Genomic DNA, 22118 nt, shown 5'->3' on the forward strand with positions numbered 1-22118 from the left:
TACATGTAAAAAATTTTATATCAAAAGATCATAAAACTAGGCCAAGGAATACTGTACAATGGTGTTAATATACATATGTAAAATAAGAAGTTTATTCATTGTATCAATACAAGTCAAGAACTTGGTTAAAATATATTCCTGATGAGCAAAATGAACTGATCATTCTGTATTTGCAGAATATGCTGTTGTATGATGAGATATCAATATAGTATTAATATAAAAAGGTGAGTAAAATTATATAATGTCACACATCTTTAGACAAATTGTACTTTGATATATTCTAAAGGTTACACAGCATGAAATCTCTCCTTAATGAAACATATAAATTAACTATAAATAACATTCTCCACTAACAGCATGTACATTGCTTTAAATATTATATAAAAACACTGCACAACAATGACAATCTCAAACTCATATAAAAATACTGTACTACAATTACTTAAAAAAATTTACCCAAGATGTACCACTCCGATTGTATCTTACAAAGATAAAAAATTTAAAATAATTTCCATGTTCCTAAAATACAAACCTCTCATTTTAATCTTGATATACTTCCCAAAACAGTACAGCATTAGCTGAGAATAATACTTAATTTGTATCTTACCCCCTGGAGAGCAACCCCACTAGAGGGACTCGTTTGGAAGAAAATGCCAAAGAGGACCTACTTCACTCACAAGTACATGTCACTGCCAGGCCACAAGCCAATGAAGGATAGACTAACTCTACTGTTGTGTGGAAATGCAAGTGGGGACTTTGAATTTGAGGTTCTGCTTGTACATCTCTGAAAACCCGAGGATTTCAAAGAAAACTATAATGTAATGAAGAGTAAATATACATGTTATATGGAGGGCTAACAGTAAAGCTTAATTAACCAGGTAATTTTTTACTGAATGGATCCATGAAATGTTAGCCTCAACTGTAATGGGAAAACAAATTGCCACTCAAGACCCCTTTTGTGATGATCAATGCTCCTGCTCACCCTGCCAACCTCGAGAATGAGTTTGTGGAGGAGTGCAGTTTCATTATAGTGTAGATTTTGACCCATAATACAGCTCCTCTCATCAAGCCCATGAACCAACAGATCATTTCGAACTTTAAACTCTACCCAAAAGCAATGTTTCAAAGGTGCTTTGAAGTGACCTCTGAAACAGAGTTAATCCTCAGAGTTCTGGTAAAATCACTTTAATATCCTCTACTGCTTAAGTCTCGCAAACAAAGCCTGTGGAAAGTGTCTCGCAGAACCATGAACTTGGCATGGAGGAGACTGTGGCCAGACATTGTACCAGAGACTTAGAAGGCTTTCAGGTTGAACCAGCAGTTAAGCCTTTTGTCAAGGATGCTGCTTCTATGAGCAAGTCCATGGGCTAGAAGATGAGTGGTGGTGATGTGGAGTTTGTGGACAACTACAACAATGAAGTAATGGAAGAAGTCCACGACCTCCAGTGGGAACTGAGGAAATGTCTTATTGGGGGAGGAGGAGCAGGGGGAAGAGAGAGGTTCCTAGTTCACTAATCATGGAAATGTGTGCGAAATGGAGAGATTCACAAAGTTTTGTGGAGAAATTTCAGCATGACAAAGCTGTCATAAACGTTTTGAATGACAATGCCATATCTCACTTCAGGAAAATATTAAAATAAAGGCAAAATTAAACTGCATTGGACAGGTTTTCAGTACAACATACCTCTACTGAGTCTCGAGCAGGTGTTACCTGATGTCTTTATGCAAGGTGACTCCTATTTCAAACAGTAACATCACTCTTTATTTTCCTCACTACCTGCCATTTACACACCAACCCTCCTCACTAGAGGTAAAGTGAAGTGAATTTAATTTATTCCACTTTTTACTTTGTCAATTTTGTGTTTTTTCAGATTTGAAGTACTGCAGTACATAACACGGGTTTGAACACGCAATGTTAGGTCCCAATTACGAGGTCTAAGATCTCTCGGGGGAACAGGACTGTTTGAAATTCTTGATGAGCATAGAAATCTCCCATGAAGACAGGTTCATGTCTTTCAGATGTAGAACCAAACCTAGGGCAGTCCTACATCCCTCGATTGCTGACACTGAAAGTAGTTTCTACCTACGGAGGAAAATTAGGAAGTCTACCACTTGTTGAATACTAGTTCCCACTGGAGAGAGACCCCACTGATGACACCAATCACAGTAGACTGCCCACTTTCCCTGGCAGATGGCTGTAGAAGGTGACCTGAGGTAGCCAGTCATTTCAGTTGCTGCTCTGTAAGAAAAGCCTCTCGCTCGCAGGAGATACTGGATAGTCTCCAACCATGAAGAGATAGGGACCCTACTAACTGGTGAAATCTCTTGATGTTGACTGACACTGAAGGTTGTGCCAAGGAGGAATCTCTCTCGGTGTTTCTGTCAGTAAGGCTAGAAGATCGGGGTACCATTCTGCGTGAGGCCACATGGGAGCTACAAGGGCCATCCTGTGGTTCTGGGAAATCATCACTCTATCGATAACTTGACAGATGAGGCTAAAGGGAGGACAGGTGTAGGTGTCCAGATTATCCCAAGGATGCTGAAGTGCATCCTCCGCCACAGCCCAGGGATCTGGAACAACTGAACAAAATATCTCTAGTTTTTTGTTGTGTCTCACTGCAAATAGGTCTATTGATGGCCTTCCCCACAGATGAAAAAGCCTTTCTGCCACTTCTTGATGCAGTGACCACTTGTTCCCAGAACTTGACCCAGGCAACTCAGCTTGTCTGCCACCACATTCTTCTTGCCTGGGACGTACCTGGCCAAGATAACTACCGATTCAGTGACCGCCCAGTGAAGATCTTTCTTTTTGCAGATTCAGTACTATACTCATTTTTTGTTTCAGTGACAAACAGAAAATAGTTTCTTTTGAAAGGCTATGGCAAATAAAATATTTGTTACCTTTAAACAGCTCTCATTAGTTTTCAAGTGAATTATAGTAAAAATTTTTCTCATTGTGTAGGTACAGTGTTACTATGTACAAACAATATTAGTATCCCATAGCATTTAACTGAGTGTACAGTACTGTGTGTAGAATAAACATATCTAAATAAGTTGTAATACACAGTACACAACCATTTGCTGAATAACAGAATATATTGTTTACATATTTCAGGATGTACAAAACAGCTGTTTTTGGTACCTAAACAATGCTAGCAATCTTATCAAATTTGTTAAATAACAGAATTTTTTCAAATACAGTAGTACCGTTTATACAATTACATCCCAGCATGTTGGCAAGCAGTATTTAGGTGTACTACTGTTTACAACAGTAATTTTAGGGACAGTAATGTATGTATGAGATTTCAAGTTAAGCATATAGTACTGTACATGTAAGTTTGCATAATTTTAAGAGTACTGAATTCTATGCATCCTGAGAAATCTTGTATGCTGAGACTCGAAACTCTACGGCTCTTACATGACATATTTAACTTATACGGAGTAAAAATAAAAAGTCACTTTATACAGATTATGTACGTCAGCCAGCTCTTGGCAAATATCAGCCCTGAAGAAAAGAAAATAGTAAGAAGAATTGAAAAGACCTAATATAAAATCAATTCCACTGACGCTGCCATTCTTTTTAACCGAACATGGTTGAAAGAAGGTCTACTCCCTTCATATTGTTATTATTATTATTATTATTAGGTAGTATAACCAGACCACAGAGTAAAAAAATGCTGAAAAGGAAATAGAGGTTATTACAATCATCTCTTCACTGGAAGGAGCCATGGCAGTAACTGACAACTATGATATAGGTACCCGAATACAGTACTGACTTTTCTTGGCTACTGCTGAACTATTCTGGACAGTACAGCTAAAGTAAAATAAGAGGTCTGTACACTGTTAAGAAACTTTTTATTCCATTTCACTCACCAGAGTACCATTTGAATAATACATAATCAGTCTCCTTCTTCTTTTAGATCACAAGTAACCATTTCCTCTTTTATATAGACAGCATTATCTATTTCTTTCAAGTTTGAATGATGGTCATCCTTTATTTTTTCCAAGTCCTTATTCGCTTCATCATTCCCTCTAATTTGATTTAATATTTTTTCCATCTTTTCTTCACACAATGCTTTGTTTCCGGTTAAATTTGCCTCTTTTTCAGCAGAAGTTGGTAGTCTACCATAATGTATCATCATTTTATGTATATATAGCCAATTTTTGTCTTCAAATTCAACACCACATATTTGACACACTAGTTTCTCTCTAGCTTTCTGATGAAGGATAAGATGCTTCTGAAGAGCAGTCTTTTGTGCAAATCCTCTCTCACATATGGAACACTTAAAAGGCTTTTCCCCTGAATGAACCCGCAGGTGTCTTTGCAAATAGCCATTTTCTGGAAATGATTTACCACATTCTTGGCACTTGAATTTCCCTCCAATGCCACTATGCTTTCCCATATGACGTTTAAGATGGTAGCTCTGGGTGAAGCTCACCCCACATTCTTTGCATTTGTAGGGCCTCTCACCTGAATGACTTCTCATGTGCTGTTTAAGGTTTCCATTCTTGGTGAAGCGCTTACCACACACAGAGCACTCATGGTCCTTTTCTCCTGTGTGAATTTTAATATGTTTGCCAAGGTCTCCACTCATTGTAAAAGCCTTTCCACAAATGGGACAAAGATGTGTTCTCTCTCCAGTGTGAATTTTATGGTGTTTTTTCAGGTCACTATTAGAAATAAAAGTCTTTCCACACACAGAGCAATGAAAAGGTCTCTCACCAGTATGGACACGCATGTGTTCTTTAAGCGTAAAGGAACGAGTGAAACCCTTTCCACATTCTGGACATTCAAAAGTTTTTTCTCCTCCATAATGCCTAACATACAGCCTGCTCTTGGAGAAAACAGAACTGGGACTAGTAACTACACCTGTATTATTTTTTTCTGCACTTTTACAGCCTGTTGGGCTACTTCCTGACTCCTCATCCCCTTCAGAACCTTGGTTTTGTTCTGAACTGTCAGTGACACTGGCATTTTCACGACGAGGTATATTATTTGAAAATGGATTCACACCTGTATGAACCTGCATGTGTACTTGAAGAGTATAGGCACGAGTGAAGGTTCTTTTGCATTCATCACACTGAAAGGGTCTGTCTGCTGTACACTGTCTAATGTGAACACTGGACTCATGATAATCAGGGCTACGCTTGTATTTATGATAACTAGTATTTCTGACTTTTCTTAACTCTGAAATAAAACTTGGTGGCGAGTTGCTTTCACAACCAAGACTTTTGGCTGCCTCTGTTCCTCCTGTTTTTGGATCCTGCTGCTGATTCGAGTCACCCTTGATATCTAAACTGTCCGAATCTTCGTTATCCACTTCAGAAACATCATCACTGTTAGGTTCCCCCATTTCCTCTGCTTCAGACCCATCATAGACATCATCATCATCCATTTCCTTGACTAGAAATACATGTACAATACTGGATTCTTAGTAAGGCAGCTTCATATCTACCATGACTTACCAAAAATAATTCCTTTTTTCCTTCGCTTTTTACACCTAGAACAGAAAAAAAAAATCAATTTCAGGAACATCAACACTTGTAGTAAATTATTTAAGTCCATAAAGTCATCCTCTCTTTACTCAGTAAGAACAAACCTCTCAAGTATAATTTCTTACACATGGTATAACATACTTAAAGGCTTCTTCACTGATACTAAAAAAATCAGAATATTGTAATAAATATTACCTTCAATAACTATAAAATATTGTATAAAAATTCTTATGCTACACAGATACAAACCATTTACATACTTTTAACCATGCCTTCACCTGACTGGAATGAACAAAAAGAGCTGGTTAACTATGCATATTCTAGAATTATGTAAATAACACAAAAGAGTGAGGATCATTCATTTCACATCTAATCGTGTAACTAAAAATGATGTGAATGAGGGTGATAAAAGTGTATTTTGTGAGAAGTGGCCATGAGGACAGAATTAGGAAGTTGAACGTCAACCAGTAACGGTTTAGCCCCAATGGCCCTGTGAACTTGAATTACTTCTTTCTTATGTTCAAATTACTTCTTTCTTAGTTTCCAGTTACTGTATCTGATAAATTGAGGCACGTTAAATTGAGGGGCACAGGTATTTCCAAGCGTTTTAAAATAATTTGGTTTATGATATTTCAATGCATGAGGGTTTGCTGATGGTACAAGAAAAAGAAGTCAAGTGTTGGAGATTTGCAAAATGTAAAAGACAAATACAGAACGGTTTTTGCTTGTTATAAAGAATTAGTTCACAAATAATCCATTAATTATACTCAGCCCTTGAACATGATCTTCAGATCAACCAGACACTACAGTTCCTTGAACTGTAGTGAGAAGGAAGAGGGCAGAACCCAGCTCATAAATGCAAGACCATAGTGGAAGGAATTGCATTTGTCCTTCAGCTCGTTCTACATATATTTTTTCAGTTCTTGCCTTCCTGTAATTTCATTTTCTTCCAATTATTTCTATTTCTCAGATTGCATTTGTTTCATTATGAACCCAATTATAATGTGGTAACTTCTTTTCCACATACAAATACTTAGTCACACTCCTTGTAACATTCAAGACTGAGAGGGCACTGCAACACAGGCCCAGATCAATGTATGATGAATGAAAAAATGAAATTTAGGCCAATAAGTCAAGCCCTGGGCCACATTCAGCCACTCGGCACTTAAGACAAGACAGTGAGAAGTGGAAGGTAAAGGGCTGGGCAGCAAGATAGAAAGAAATAAAAAAAAATAAATGTGATCACGTACAAAATCCACAGGTGTAACTTTGAGAAAACTACACAATTACACTAACAAGTGATAAGAGACTGGACAGCAAGATGGAAGAAAGGAAGCAGAAATGGTTGTAAAGCAAAAAGCTGAGAAGTGGGTGCAGCTAGGGGATGAAGGGATGCTGCAAGAGCCTTTCAATAATGCCTGCAGTGAGCCACATGAGAAGAGTTGCAAGACAAGGAGTCACCAGGACAACTATGAGCCCAGAGTCAATAATACTGTACCTACAGCAGATGCCTAACAGGTGAACAAGCACTGCCACCCCTTTTCAGGGAAAAGTGACGCTCATGAGAAGCCCTCTTCAACTTTGTTTATCTAAAGCTACTACTATGGGAAGAAAAGAGGGCAAAAGACAAGGAGGAAGAAGAAGCTGTCAACAAGGAGGAGAAAGAGAAAGTTGAAGAGGAGGAAGAAGAACACAATTCCATTTCTTCATTTACTACATCCATCAGTCTCTGTCCACTCTCCAATGCGAGTCAAGACCAAGGTGGATGCAGAAAGAAGGTGGTCTGGAGCACCATCTGCAAGAGGATCTGCAGGGGCTTCCCCTACATGAGCAACATGCAATAATAACATAACTGAACATCCTTAACCAAAGCTAAGTGGTCCATAAATGGTGAAAATGATAGGTCTTTTGGAACACCCATGAAAAGTCACCTAGACATTCCAGGCTCTCTTTTACCATGCCCCAAGCAGCAGGTGGAGGAGCAGGAATTGACAGACCACAAGCATTGTTGGAGAATGCATGCTGGGCCACATGTTACATGTACATAACCTCCTCAAAACAAGCCAGAAGAGAATGAGAGAGAAGAGCACAAGAAGACACGAGAGTCTCATAAAATGGAACTGAAAATGTTCACTGGTGTCAAAGGGAGAGTATCATCCCCACAAGGATACTCATAAAAACTTCTTCCCCTTCTTACACAACTCTTCTGTTGTGAGAGAGACGAACCAGCACACTCCTCACAGGGAGTCGAGACTGCAGGTCCTACGCCTACTAAAAGAACAAAAAAGGTAAGGATCAGCAACATGGGAGGACACAAAAGTGGCCAAATGCTAACTTATGCCCCACATATCTACTGTTTAATCACATTCCTAACACTCTGAACAAATCCCTAGAGAATAGAAGCATATATTGACAGCTGGCCTACGAGTAGGAAAGAATCAACACATGACGAAGAAAAAGTGCTGGGTGGTAACCCCATTTACCCTCCTATCACCAATTAACCTCCTTATCATGTACAGGTATCTCGCTTCAACAACTGTTTCCAGTTTGTGCTAAGAATATTCCTATGTTTGTATTCCCATAAGAACAAAGATTTGTATTCCCACAGGAGCAATACTGACTTGTTTGGAAGAGAAAACAATCCTTTGTATTTTACATAGAAAACTCAATCCTTATGTAAAGGATTCTGACTGGTAGGTTTTACAGTACATGTACCCAGAACCTGCAATTCTAGACCTCTAGATCACATCCCATGCAGTCTATAAATCAGATGCTTAAGACCGATAGTAGAGTCTATCACCACAGAGAAATTACATCTTTCTGGTCATTGAACTGAATTGAATATAGAATTTAGGCCAAAGGCCAAGCACTGGGACCTGAGAGGTCATTCAGCACTGAAAGGGAAATTGACAGTAAAAGGTTTGAAAGATATAATAAGAGGAAAACCTTGCAGTTGCACTTTGAATCAATTGTTAGGAGGGTGAAAAGTAAGATGGAAGAAAGAGAATATGAAAGGAGGTACAGTAAAAGGAACGAATGGGGTTGCAGCTAAGGGCCGAATGGACATGCAAAGAACCTCAAGTGATGCCTACAGTGCACTGCATGAGGTGCACTGACGGCACTAGCCCCCATATGGGGTTTTCTGGTAATGTTACATGAGCAAGGAGAGGATGACTCCGTTAACCTCCTGCACAGCCTAGCACACCCTGGTGGTAGAAGCTGAAAGGGACCCATGCCATAATTTGGTGTGAAAATTCCCCTCCAATGTAAGGAAGATCTAGGCCAAAAGGTAACCAATGTTATTATCCCTTGAGATAGATAATAATGCTTTGCAACTTACTCCTGCACCCTCCCTCAAGGGAAGGAGGAAGGAAACTATCTTTAAACCCAAGTCTTCAGTCAGTAAACCAGTCTTCACTGGTTTACTGACTTACAGTATATAGCTCACCTACACATAGCAAGACCAACAAAAACACTGGTGGGACTTTCACACATCAGGAAGACTGAAAGGGGGGGAATGAATCAGACAACCTATGCATCCACATTGCCAACCAAAGCCCAACCATGAGCCTTGGGTGACATGCTACTCCTCTCCAAAAAAAGAACTTGGGTAGTTACAAAAGGTATCTAAGTGTCTGTATTTGTTCCTAGACAAACAGATGTAAAAGAAGTCTGTCCCCCAGGCCACTAACTTCAATACTTGCAAACCAAAAGTTCCACCTGGACTAAAGGGACAAACACAAACTTAAAACTCGGTGGGTTATGAGGTGCCCTGAACTGTCCTAATTGCTGAAGGATTGCTCAAACCACTGGAATCTCATTAGGGGAAAATAAAATGTGTCCTTATGATACCTTCTCATTAGCAGTGGTAATAAACAGATGTCAGCCAAGTTTTGAAAAAATATTACTGAGATTAAAAGATTTTAAATGTGAAAAAGAGTATGATATGCTTTTCTGACCATTTTAGTTTGATTTTGATGACTTGCTAAGACAAAGACATATGGTATAATTACAACTGGAATGGGAGAGGACACACAGTATACGTATTTACAAAATGTCTTCATCATCACTCTCAAGGAAGAGGTCATCATCCCAGTCCTCATTGTTGCTAGCAATGATGTTAATGATGACTGGTTCCACACTCTCACAAAATCTTTCCACCTCAAAAAATTGAGACTACTTCCCCAAAATCCCCTAAGCTTTGTTATTGCGTCCGCAGGTGAATTGCCGTAAAGAAAATGAAAAAGGGACCTTGAGCAGGTTCCTCCAAGATATGTCATCGCCTGTAGTTAAATCCACCCAATTGGGCAGACATTGTTCTCTTGACCCAATTGTCTAAAAGCTCCTGCCCACACTTCTGGGGTAGCCAAGTAAATTGCCCACAATAGAAATGATTACCTATTCACGCTACAGTGATTTGCGTTCTCAAGCTGACTCAGGGATTTCTCTGTGGAACATATATATACACATTATTTTGTATTTTTCACTGAGAAATTTCCACTAATTACTATATTTTCATATCATTTTCATGACTAAATGCACTTTTTGTGATAAAACTATTAAAATACTCAAGTATAAGCATTTTTAGAGATTTATTTTGTGTTTGAACTATCAAAATAGGCAGTTCTAAGTGTTTATAGAGGTTTATAAGATTTTAGCTATTCATGGGGTGTGTGTGTGTGTGTGTGTGTGTGTGTGTGTGTGTGTGTGTGTGTGTGTGTGTGTGTGTGTGTGTGTAATGTAGATCCCCGCAAGTACAGGGGTTTACTGTATAGTATATCTTGCCACGGGTCTTCTCACTTTTATACAAAGTGGCAAGCTGTAGCACAAATGCAGTCTTGCAACCACGGGACAATTCCACATCCTGCTGGCCATTATCGAATTTGTTGAAGCCTAGACTGTGTAAGCATTAGTGACTTACTGCCTACCTGGTGGATGGGCGGAGCCTCATGACGTCATGTTTACGTCACAAATGGTTTTAGGATCCTTGTCTATGATTTTCTTGGTTCTGGCATCAGCGATTCATGTTACCCTATAAATATCAAAACTATCGAACTTGGGTACTAAATAACACTTGCAAAATTTAGGTAGGGTTATAAAATATACACTTCCCATCTTTCACCTTTATCCGATGTTTTAATAAAAACGTGTTGCCGAAAAACTGCGTTTCATTGGCTCTGAATCACTTGGTAAGCCAGATTAAGACTGAACTATGGGTAGGTTAAAACAAGTGGTAAATTCTTGATTTAGGAGTAATCAAACAGGTATAGAGGAGTTCAAGAATGGTTTTTCTCGTGTCATTATCTTCATTGGTTGTGGAAAACTGCAAGTAACTGGATGTTTCTTGACATTGCCATAGTCTCTCTCTCTCTCTCTCTCTCTCTCTCTCTCTCTCCATTGTTAAAACATACTATACAAATGTAATACCCAATTTCTAAAAAAAAAAATAATGAAATGAGTAGCTCTACAGTAACACAACAGCAACTCTCTCTCTCTCATCATAACATTGCATTCGTTCCTTTATTGTTCCCACGTTTTTCGCTGGACATTGCTCAACTTTAACTCTTGATTTCATTATGGATGATTGCGTTTCCAATTATGCAAGCATTCTGTTCATTATTGTGGTGTCATAATTCATTTGTATAAGGTTACACTTCAGAAATGTCACTGCAAATTATGATTTTGAATATGATTCAAAGTTATATAAGGCCAGGCAAAAACAAAACAATAAGACTGAAGCTCCTCCTTTCTAAAAGATATTGCATCGTTGAGCAATATATGTCCGGAGATTAAAAAACTGTATCCTCACTTTCCTTGCCGACCTTTTGGTAGTGGTTTCCTTCGGGTGTCCAGAGGGTCGCGGCTAAGTAATCTGGCCAACGCCAGGTTGTAGGGTATGTTAGGTTGGCATGGTTCCTTTTATAATAGATTTCCTTAGCCAATCCCTTCTCGAACATATGGCTCCCTAATGACTTTTGTATTCGCGGAGCTGTTCCATACAGTCTGTGCGGAGCGAATACTTGGAAATACCAAGAAACCTATTATAAAAGGAACTATACTATACCAAATGTAAAAGGAACAATACCAATTGTAAAAGAAACTAACCTAACCTAACCTAGTAGGCCATGTTACTAAGTTGGGGGCCGACCCCCCGATGAAGGAAACTCCATTTTTTACCAAAGGTTCCCCTTCAAATAACCTATCAGTTCTGAGGCTAATTACGGGTTAATTACAATAGACTGACAATAAATAACGGTAAATTCTTGATAAACAACCAAAATACTATAAAAAGAGCCAGTTTCCCAGGTAATACCCCATGCAGGCCTGCTCCAGCCTACTTCTACCTTTAGTGTTAATTTGGGGGGCGTCTACGGGGTGGGGGCAGCAAAGCCGCCCCCACCCAGCCAGGTCAGGGCACGGCGCCCCAAGTCAGATTGGGGAAGGTAAATCCTGGTTAGCTCAGGTCAGGACAGGGCATTCTACTGGGTTACATCCTACGCCCAGACGTACCCAGTAATTAGGTTGGCCTCTGAAGAAGGGCTCTGGGTATGCCTGACCCAAAACGAGTCACCACCAAGAAAATAAATAAAATACCCGATGGCATTGCGCTTCCATTGACACTCCAGTATTAATTCTACCCCCTAAAGAAATGCTGGTGCGAGGGAGTCGCTGTTTTCACCTTATTCTGCAAGTGGAAAGATATGGATTTTGTCCTTCTCCTCCTCGGCAATGTTTTCGTCTCTTCTTCTTCCTGCCATTACGGTATTGAGGTTTGGCCCCTTTGGGGTGATTAGATGTGGAAAATGTTGGCTAGATAGCGGTTCCACTTTTTATTTTTTTGTGGGATGATGTTACTCTCTTTTGGCATTGCTGAGAAAGACTTTAAGTTCCCAGTTTTTTTTTTATTTGCTCAGAGTTAAAACGGTTGAACAAGTTTTAGTTAGATTTTCGTGTTTCAAAGTTGTCGTTCTTTCCTAACTTAATTCTGTATTAAATTAACGTTATCAACTACTTCAAACTATCAAATTATTGGTTTTGGTGTTCTGTGAGCAGAGATACACACACGTACAGTGTGTGTGTGTGTGTGTATATATATATATATATATATATATATATATATATATATATATATATATATATATATATATATATATATATATATATATATATATATATATATAATGTATGTATGTCTATACAGTTCTTGTAGTATCAGTCACTGTGGCTACTTAAATTACTCCCAGGGTAAAAGCAAGTAGAAGTCATAAGTTGTTAGCAGCACCTACAATAATCAAATAATATACTAATAAAATTTTGTAAATAATGTACAATGTTAATTAATGTAATTAATATTTTATCAAAAATATACACAAAATTAAATACGACTATCATATCCACTATGTTGGGTTGTTATACAATATATATAATGTTTACTTACAATATATTCATATACCATTATTAACAGGACAATCTAGTTTTTACATTGAAAAATTTATGTTTAACATTGAAATTATGTTTACTGAAGGTGCGAGATTTTTATATTCATATTTATTTATTATTTAGTTTTGTAATCGTCCATATTGAGAATTTATTATTTTATATACTAAATCAACGCACATTTATATTGCAGATACTGCAACTGGGATTCCATCACAATTGTGATGTGATCAGGCATAAATAAATTCTTGACACACGTAGCCTTTACAAAACTGGTAAAAACACTTTTACACATGTATGTATATATATATATATATATATATATATATATATATATATATATATATATATATATATATATATATATAACGAAATGCGCTTTCTGATACGATCTAATGACTTGAACGAATCAAACATACGCAAGAACGAGAGTACGAGCGTAGTTTTATGATCCTAAATAAAATAAAACAAGCGAGTGACAATGAAGTGGACTCATTATCCACATTTTAAACAGTCTACAATACTGCAAAGATCTTCTTTCATTCTGTCACTAATCATCAACATACCGTATAGACCCATGTGCTTTGAAAATAGAAACCAGTGACTAGTATAGCAAAGTTTTGCAATGATAACGTGAATGCATGGTTGGTGCAGGCAAAATTTAAAAAGTTAAGAGAGGAGGCTAAAAGCAGAAACTGTATGAAAGTTTACTAAGGATTCGCAGTTAATTGTTTTAACATATTGTGATCATTTGTGTGAAGTAAATTAGTAAACGATAACCCGATTTGTGCCAAATAAGCCGCTCGCCCGGCTCCCTAGCCGACTGAAATCTTGAGTACTGTTTTCTGTATAGAATAATCGAAAGGAGAGATGGGTCTATCACGTAACAAATGTGATCTGTGAACATGTTAACATTACAACAACCTAAAACGCATCTAAAAATCAGACCATTCGGCGACAAAATGGAACTCAATCAGAATAGAAGCACAGGGTAAATCAAAGCACTATGTAAAAATAACCTACAAGGTAGATGAATTGTAGAAGAGGGATAAGCTGTAGCTCTGTATATTAAAAATAAGCCTACACTAGAAATCAGGGATACTGCTTTATCGATACTGTGGGGAAGTGTCAGAGGGGTGAACTCTGCCGGTATAAACATATAAGCCTAAAAAATATGATAATGAATATAGAAGCAGATATCAAAAAGGGAGAGTGCTGTAGGTAATATGGAGAATACAGAAAGATGCTGATTTTATCAGGAAAGAGAAAGATGTCTTTCCGGAGTCAAAATGGAGGTGGGGGGGAGTTGTAAATGCTATAGAAAGGTTCAACAAACAGAGTGGCTAGGAAAGATACAAACACCTAAAAAATATGAAGTTTGCGGGGAGAAGGGAAGCAGCCAGTGAGAGGAGAAATAAAATTGAAGGTGATTTTTATGTTTTTGAAGGGCGAGTGGAAAAAAGGGTGACCAGGGAAAAATGGAGCAAGGATTATCTAAATCTGAATATGCTTCAAGACTGGCATATGGCATGAGTGACAATGGAAAGGAACTTTAAGAAGGGGTAAGGAACAAGAATCAAAACGAAATTACTCACGGAGAGAAAAGCAATGGAGGAAATGAGAAAGAACTGCAGGAAACAGATAATAGCAAAGACGCCATAATAGAAATAACTTGTCAATGGCAGAGAGAGTAATGTTCAGCCCCAGTGCTACGCAATGGATGGGTTGTCAATTCCCGTAGGGCATACGGTCCAGGATAGGACAAGAAGCACAAAAATAGGTACACAGTTGATAAAATTTTATGAGGCTTTTAGAATGTATTGTGTTTTTATAAGACGCATGCGCTTTGCAGTGGAACCGCTAGCAGAAACCACAGAACAAGTTAAACCGGTAATAATATGCGTCACAGAGAGACACTTGGTGGAAGGAGACAGAATAGCAATAATATGCTTCAAAGTGTTTGGTCATAATGAAAGGGTACACGGAGCTAGTAAATGTGACAGTGGAAATAAAGCGAACAATGTCACCATAATTCACAGTAGATAAGAACAGGTTAGGATTAAGGTGAATGGTAGAATAAACAAGAATGTGCAGATCATCTGAAAAAATTCAGATACCAAAGACAGGTGAAGAAAAATATGTAAAGGAACTTTCAATTATAAATTGGTAAATGTGGTAAAACAATACTTACGGTATCTCCAAGATATGAAAAATGCTATTAGACATAGCAAAAGGAATAGAATCTAATGACAGCAAACATTATATGGAAGTTTTAAGGAGCAGGAGTGACAAAAAGACCGTTAACGGCTATGCCTTAATCGAAGAAGAAGACGAAGAAGTAGTAAGCATAAAGGCTGCCGAGCATAAAATGATGTCACAGTGAATTTAAAGTAGTATGATCTGACCACTGCACGATCCTACTAGTAATGAACTGAAACATATTAGGCAAAGAGGAAATGAAGGACAGTTACAAAGTAGAGTGGAGTAAGCTGACGAACCTCAAAAAGGCGCAAAATGAGAGATTAAAGTCTCATAGACCCTTATCTCAGGGAGGAAAAAGATACGGAAATAAGTCTAGGAATAATGAAAGCATCAGAGGAGAACACGGCTAAAGGAAGAGTGAACAAATCTATTTTTGCGGGAACTAAAAAGGAAAATAAATGGGAAAATCCTATTAAATCTACAGCAGGAAGAGAATAAAGTGGCAAATAGTTTAAAAGACTAAATACTGTAGCTTCTGATGCTAAAATGAATAGCATTCACTTTAATCTGAATATAAAGTAAACTGAATAAGGTGATGGCAGATAGTCGCAGTCGAAATAAGTTTACTGAATATTCAAAACAGAAAATCTTTCGAAGATGGTCTAAAATGTAGCCTTAGAATGATTAATGCTATTCCAAATGTGTACACGTGAAAATAAGAGTAAAGATCCTGTGGAAGTCTTCGGCAAAGGCGGGATCTGAGTTGAATATGACAGAGAAACCTGAAAAACGCCTATTTTATCTCGTGAGGGTGGGCGGGGGCGAGAGAGCGCGAAAGGAATTAGGGTAAGACTTTAGGATTTTGGACGCTGAAACGGGAAGCTACAGAGAGCAATATCCCATCTTGCTCCTGTGTTGACATCTGTAAAACAATTGATTAGGCTAAAAGGAAACGGAGACTTTTATTGGCAAGCCTTCTAGAATAGTGAGGGTAGCCTTGGAGTGAGAGAGAGAGAGAGAGAGAGAGAGAGAGAGAGAGAGAGAGAGAGAGAGAGAGAGAGAGAGAGAGAGAGAGAGAGAGAGAGAGATGCTGTTTCTTAAAAACAAGTGGAAATCTGGGCTGTTACAGAGAAATTTGACATTGTGAGACAAATGTGAGATATGAATGGCTACAAATACTCACTGTAATGTGTTTTGTTAAAGCAATACTGACACTATACATTTCAAATTACCTTAGAATTGTATCTGTAATACATTTTTGCACATTTGAGTGATCATCGTCATTTGTCAGTGAACCATCAATTCTCTCTTTCTTGAACACTGACATTAATTTTCTTATAAATCGATACAAAGCCAACATTTTAAATAAAACTGGAAAAAAACAATTTTTTAAAACTAATTGAAGAACTCGTAATCAAGACAGCTTTGCATATTGCAGCAATTATTGTTTTGTTTCTGTACTACAAATTTCTCTATATATTATTAAGCGAGACGAAAGAGATTATTATTATTATAATAACATGTTTTATTATGCTAAGATTCTTACAAACGTCTTCAACCGTAGCACAGCCACTCCTCTTTTCTTCGTTATATCTAGGTTACTGTAGGGTGATTGTCACTCGCCAATTACGCTTTAACAATGATGTGACTTCAGAGCCATGGGACTACAAGAAGGATTGTCTTACACCACCCTCATCCTTTAACTCTTAAATTTAGTTATATGGTCATTTAGGTTGTAGGATATATATTTTAACATTAATTACGCGTCACAAAGGTGGCTCATCTATGACACGAAAGAGGAGAAGAAATTTTAAGCTAGAGATTTAAGTTTCAATTACAAACTAAAGGTAAAATGAATTCGTAATGAAAGAAGCATTCCTATTGGCTCGTCCACGAGGCCTGGGCCAATCACAGCCTAGGACTCAAACCCAAACAAAACGAACGTAAATGGCGCCATGAAGAGGTAGAGGAGTCGTAGAGTGGTCGATAGTTCGCTGTAATTTAGGCGTTAATAGAAAAGTTTTGGACATTCGGGAGGAATGGATGCCTCGGGGAATCTGTTACGGCGCCTGTGTTCCCACGTGACGGGGATAAATGACCGTAAGTCCTTCGGTTCGAAGCCAAATTGCTTTTTTGCTTCTGTCGTCTGTCATGTTTACGGTCCCGTTTTGTGAATCATTTCGGCAGAACTTTTGTCGTTTTTCAGTTTTCTTGGTGATTTCTGTTCGTCGCGACGATCGTATTCACGTTTAAAGTCGCTTTGAAGCCGTAGTTAACCTCTTCCGATGTTTACGTCAGGCTAGGCGTATCCTAAGCGATGGGAGGTTGGTAAGACTGACGTTAAAACCATTCCCCTGCGAAGTAACAAATCCCACCATCATTGGGAAGACATCGACTTTCCGACTTTATTTGTGTGGCATAAGTTTTGAGAGACGGGGTCAGGCTGATTTATCAAAAGGCTAGCCTGTAAATGTGGGAAGGTCAAATCTTCCTATGTTTTTAGACGAAGCTGCAATGTATATCCTTATTTGATGGTAGGAGGTACCGTAAGGTTCAGGCTAGTTTGGCAGGGTCAGCGAAAGAGGTCGGGAATCAGTCTTGTTTGAATCTTGTCACCCAGTTTTAGTTCAGGCTGCCATCATTGGTAAAGTTTTATATAAGTTGTTAATATAAAACGATACCACGCAACTTACGGGCATTTACTGGGTACAGTTGGTTACAGTTTCATTTTTTGTATTGGCAACTTATAAAATAGGTTAATACCCCATCTTTTAGCCTTTGCCAGTCTAGACCATTTCTCAAGTTCCACCTTGAGGGTTCTAGCCAGGGTGATCAAGTCTGAGTGATGGGAGGGTACAAAGATCCTTTTTGGAGGTAGCCTGACAGCAAAGGATCACAGTTTTTACATTGGAATATCAGGGATGGATGATTTTCTTCTTTTATAGCCTTAAGGTTGGGTCATACTGAAATCTCCAGGATTACTGCAGGCCTGTCAGAAACAGAATTTGCTTCAGGAACTCTTTTTCTGCTGGGTTACCCTTTGGGCATGGGTAAATGTTTACTTCAATACCACAGCCACCCACCCCCATGAATGCCTTGCACAGTACAAGCTCCATGAGAATGTTTGGTAAAACAAACAAAAGATGGTAAATATCTCAGTAACAGTTAATTTAGGGTAGGTTTTAGATTGATTTTTGTATCAAGCATATTATGGAGACTCAAGAGAGCATAAAAACTCCAATTTTGAGGTGTGGTATTAAAGGCAAAGAATAACTTTGGCGGTGATAGTTTGGTAAAGTCACTTGCTTTCTAGGAAGATGAGATCTGCCCTTAGCCAATTGACCTATTAGTTTTTGGGCTTATTTACAAGTTCCCCTCAGAATGTTTTTGTGTGGAAGGCTCTCATTCTGGGCTTCTGAAGCTGGAACCATAGAATAGGTTGCTGTGGCTTTATTCCTTTACCTCAGGATGATGGTGGACTTCTGTTGTGTATGTTTTGAGGAAGACAGCAAAATATTTGAGGTTATTGGTGTCGGGAGGATGTCGACCATCCCCTCTCACGAGTTGATGAAATGGTGGGTCTCTCTTGGTAGCAAGTTAGTGATAGGTTCTTCCTTACACTTTTTGAAGAGTAAGATCAAGACAATCTGACACTCAGGACACCTTAATTTGTTCTACTTAGTTGCCAGCAATCTTCTTTCTCATGGAGTTCCTATGAACCTTCCTGGTCCTTCCATGTTCCTGACATTCAAGTGAAATTAGTTAGTGATAAAGGTACTAAGGGAAGGTGTCTGTTGCTATCAGACCACCTTTACCTCTTTCTACCCTAGCAACATTGCCTACAAGTCCTTGGACACCAAGGTAGAACCTGCTCAATGGTGTATTGTATAGGGCTGGGAGGGGGTAGGGGGTAGTAGTAGGACGCTATTATTTTGGGAACTAATTGTAACAAAATTGCTACTTCTTGAGCTGGTAAGTCTGCCCCAAATAAAAGGGCTCCTCCCAAATCCTGGGACAAGGATTTACTGGAGTTACCCATACTGTTCTGAACAGGAAGCTGCTATTACCAGGTAGGAAGAACAATACCAGTCATGTTTTTCTGACAGTACCCTGTACTTTTTACAGAGGGACTGTGTCCCCAAATAAGGGGAAAGGGTTGTATTCTTATAAGAACAGATTACAAATTGAAGAGAATATAGATTTCCCTAGATACTAAAATATTTCAATTTCCTAATTTTCTTGTAAAAGTTCCAGAATTGATATCAATTAACAACCTGAACCCTTTTAACATAATCCCATCTCTAACTAACTAAGTATTTGTCTCACTTTAAGTAAAGTAAATGTTGGCAGTTAACTACCTTGGTACTTTGCTTTAATAACTGCACAAGCTTTTGTTGAAGGTATATCCATATAAAAGACTGAAGGTTTTTTATCCAAGAAATATTAGAATATATCTTCAAATTGTCATTTTTTTCTGACTTCAGTCTGTCATTTTGCCTTTTTTTTGTTTTTGTTACTCTGTTAACATACTACAATGAAGAAAAGGCCAGTTTCAAAATAACCCAATACCCAGCATTCTAGCATGAAAAGTAAATTTATAGTGAGATCAAAGGAAAATACTGTATCACTAAGTACATACACATTCAACAAGGGAGGCTTGTGCTCTGGCTCAGACCCTTTTTTTGATTGGATCTTGAGTTGGAGAAGTTTAGGAAGTTTTACCTACTGGTACTGTAGTCTCTTTATCAGGAGGATGTGTAATGTACAGTTTTGTTCCAGGAACATCAAGACAATTTTGAGAGTTTGAAATGTTGGGATTTCAGGTTGAGGGCCATTCATGCATTTATTTGATTTGTCTTCAGTAATAGGGAAGATTTTATATACTTTACAAATTAGCCTTTATTATCACTCAAAGGAAATTAATTGTTGTTATCTCATTTTGATTAGATGTGTTGCAGGACAGAATTTTTGAAAGAGACAGAATTTTTGAAAGAAACTTCATGTTCATTCTTCAACTACTTAAATTTCCCATATAATACAGCCCTATGCTCACATTTTATATGTGTTTAGAATTGACTACAGTAAACCCCCTTGATTCGTGGACTCGCTTATTCGCAGATTTCTCTGTGGAACGTAGATACACATTGTTCGCGGAAAATTCACCCGTTCACTGTATTTTCCACTGAGAAATATTCATTAATTACTGTATTTTCATATCATTTTCATGACTAAATGCACTTTTTGTGATAAAACAATTAAAATACTCAGATATAAGCATTTTTAGAGTTTTTTTTTGTGTTTGAACTATCAAAATAGGCAGTTCTAAGGGTTTTTAGAGGGGTTTTAAGTACTTGCGGATTTTAGCTATTCGTGGGGGCGGGGTGTGGTATGCATCCCCCGCAAATACGGGCGGTTTACTGTAGTCAGTAAATGCTGTTGATTTTGCAATGATTTCGTATTTATTTCAGAGCGTCTGGATGGTCATTTTACGTTGGCTGTCACTTTGCTCAATGACAGTGGGAGTGGTTTGCAGATGAAAGACCACAATGAAGTTGCTGATAAGATTAAAAGAAGATTGGTGAGGGAGGAACGTTTTGAAGATGCTGTAAGATTTTCTGGTCTTTTAAATAAACTCCTCAAGTCTGTAAGTACTGCATAAGTTTGTTATTCTATGGTTCATGTTAGGTTGTAGGCTCCTCTTTGTTCTCACATGTTTTAACTGTGTCAGTCTCCAGTAAAGCAGTTTTGCTGAGTGTTTAGTGGATAAATATTTGAGCCATTATCACATCGGATGAGGGAGCCCCCTTACTAGTGTTGTCATTATACTGTAGTGTCATCTTGGCCTGTATAATGTGTGGATGACTAGCTGAAGTGCATGTTCTTCAGGTTTATATCATGCTTAAGTGTTATTTATGTTTCTAATTCTTTGTACAATGTAGAGTACTGCTGAAAAAAAAATTGTTTTGTGATAGGGTATTTCATGACAAGCAGCTGCTATATTCCTAAATTTTGCAGTGGATAGGACGTTTAGCCAAAATGAAGGGACTGATTAGCTTAGATGGTGATGGAGGGCTGGGGCACAATGAAAGGCAACCCCCTGGAGAGTCTACATATATTGGAAATTGAAGGTGTACATGAATGGGTTTAAAAGGCAGTAAACAAAATGACATGGAGAGGTATAATTTGAGTAGGGATGGATTGCAGTTTGGTTCCAATCAGTGGAATTGAGTTATTTTTGGTTAGACATATTTTAAATTATGCTTTAGGCTTGATGTAGGTTTGGATTAGTTTGAACTGCTTGTAGTTTTGTGTGAGTAATGTACAGTACTCTCTGTTGGCTTTAGAGTTGGTTGTACGTTTCAATAACTCTAGTTTTTCCATGCAGAGTAGGGCATTATTCTTGCGCTCGACATTTTCCGTAGTTTTTCCATGCAGAGTAGGGCATTATTCTTGCGCTCGACATTTTCCGTAGTTTTTCCATGCAGAGTAGGGCATTATTCTAGCGCTCGATACTTTCTTCACTGGGGTTTGTAACAGGCACAACATGTGAATAGAATTGGAGAAGAGGTAATGGTGGCATCATTGGAATAGATGAATTTCTGTCATTATTGATGAGCAAGGAGCTAAGAAATACCAGATGCTTACCAAAGTAAGTTTTAGTAATTGAAGGAAAAGAATATGTAATTCTTAATGGAAAATACCAGATTTTTTGAAAATGTGTTTGCAAGCTGTGATGCATGTAATCTCTCCAAGGTCTTGTACACCACCAAAATTTTTAAATAAATTGAGATGTTGAATTATTATTTCAGTAAAGTGAATCAAATAATTTACTCTAGATGTAAGACCAAATGGAAAAATTAATGAAAGCTATTTTGGAGGCATTAAATTTCAGTCAATTTCTATCTTACATTAAAAATTGTCTCCATATTTATTGAAAATGTGAATTACAATTTTTACTGAACCTGCCATGTCTTGCAATGCTT

General features: G+C 38.0%; 2 protein-coding genes across 2 annotated transcripts in view; one reads left to right on the forward strand and one right to left on the reverse strand.

The window, feature by feature from the left end:
* Window positions 1-249: 249 nt before the first annotated feature.
* Window positions 250-12304, reverse strand: LOC136855671 (zinc finger protein ZFP2-like). The gene is made up of 2 exons (XM_067132925.1): window positions 12176-12304; window positions 250-5501 (listed from the first exon to the last, which is right to left on the reverse strand). The coding sequence occupies exon 2, from the start codon at window positions 5394-5396 to the stop codon at window positions 3900-3902; it is 1497 nt and encodes a 498-aa protein (XP_066989026.1). The 5' UTR covers window positions 5397-5501; window positions 12176-12304; the 3' UTR covers window positions 250-3899.
* A 4757-nt stretch (window positions 12305-17061) lies between these two features.
* Window positions 17062-22118, forward strand: part of LOC136855672 (gamma-tubulin complex component 3 homolog) — a 34987-nt gene continuing 29930 nt past the window's right edge. Inside the window, 2 exon segments of the mRNA XM_067132926.1 lie at window positions 17062-17235; window positions 20604-20779. Of these exon segments, the coding sequence (XP_066989027.1) occupies window positions 17175-17235; window positions 20604-20779 (237 nt within the window). The 5' untranslated portion in view covers window positions 17062-17174.

This window comes from Macrobrachium rosenbergii, chromosome 32, assembly GCF_040412425.1.
Source record: "Macrobrachium rosenbergii isolate ZJJX-2024 chromosome 32, ASM4041242v1, whole genome shotgun sequence".
Lineage (NCBI taxonomy): Eukaryota > Metazoa > Arthropoda > Malacostraca > Decapoda > Palaemonidae > Macrobrachium > Macrobrachium rosenbergii.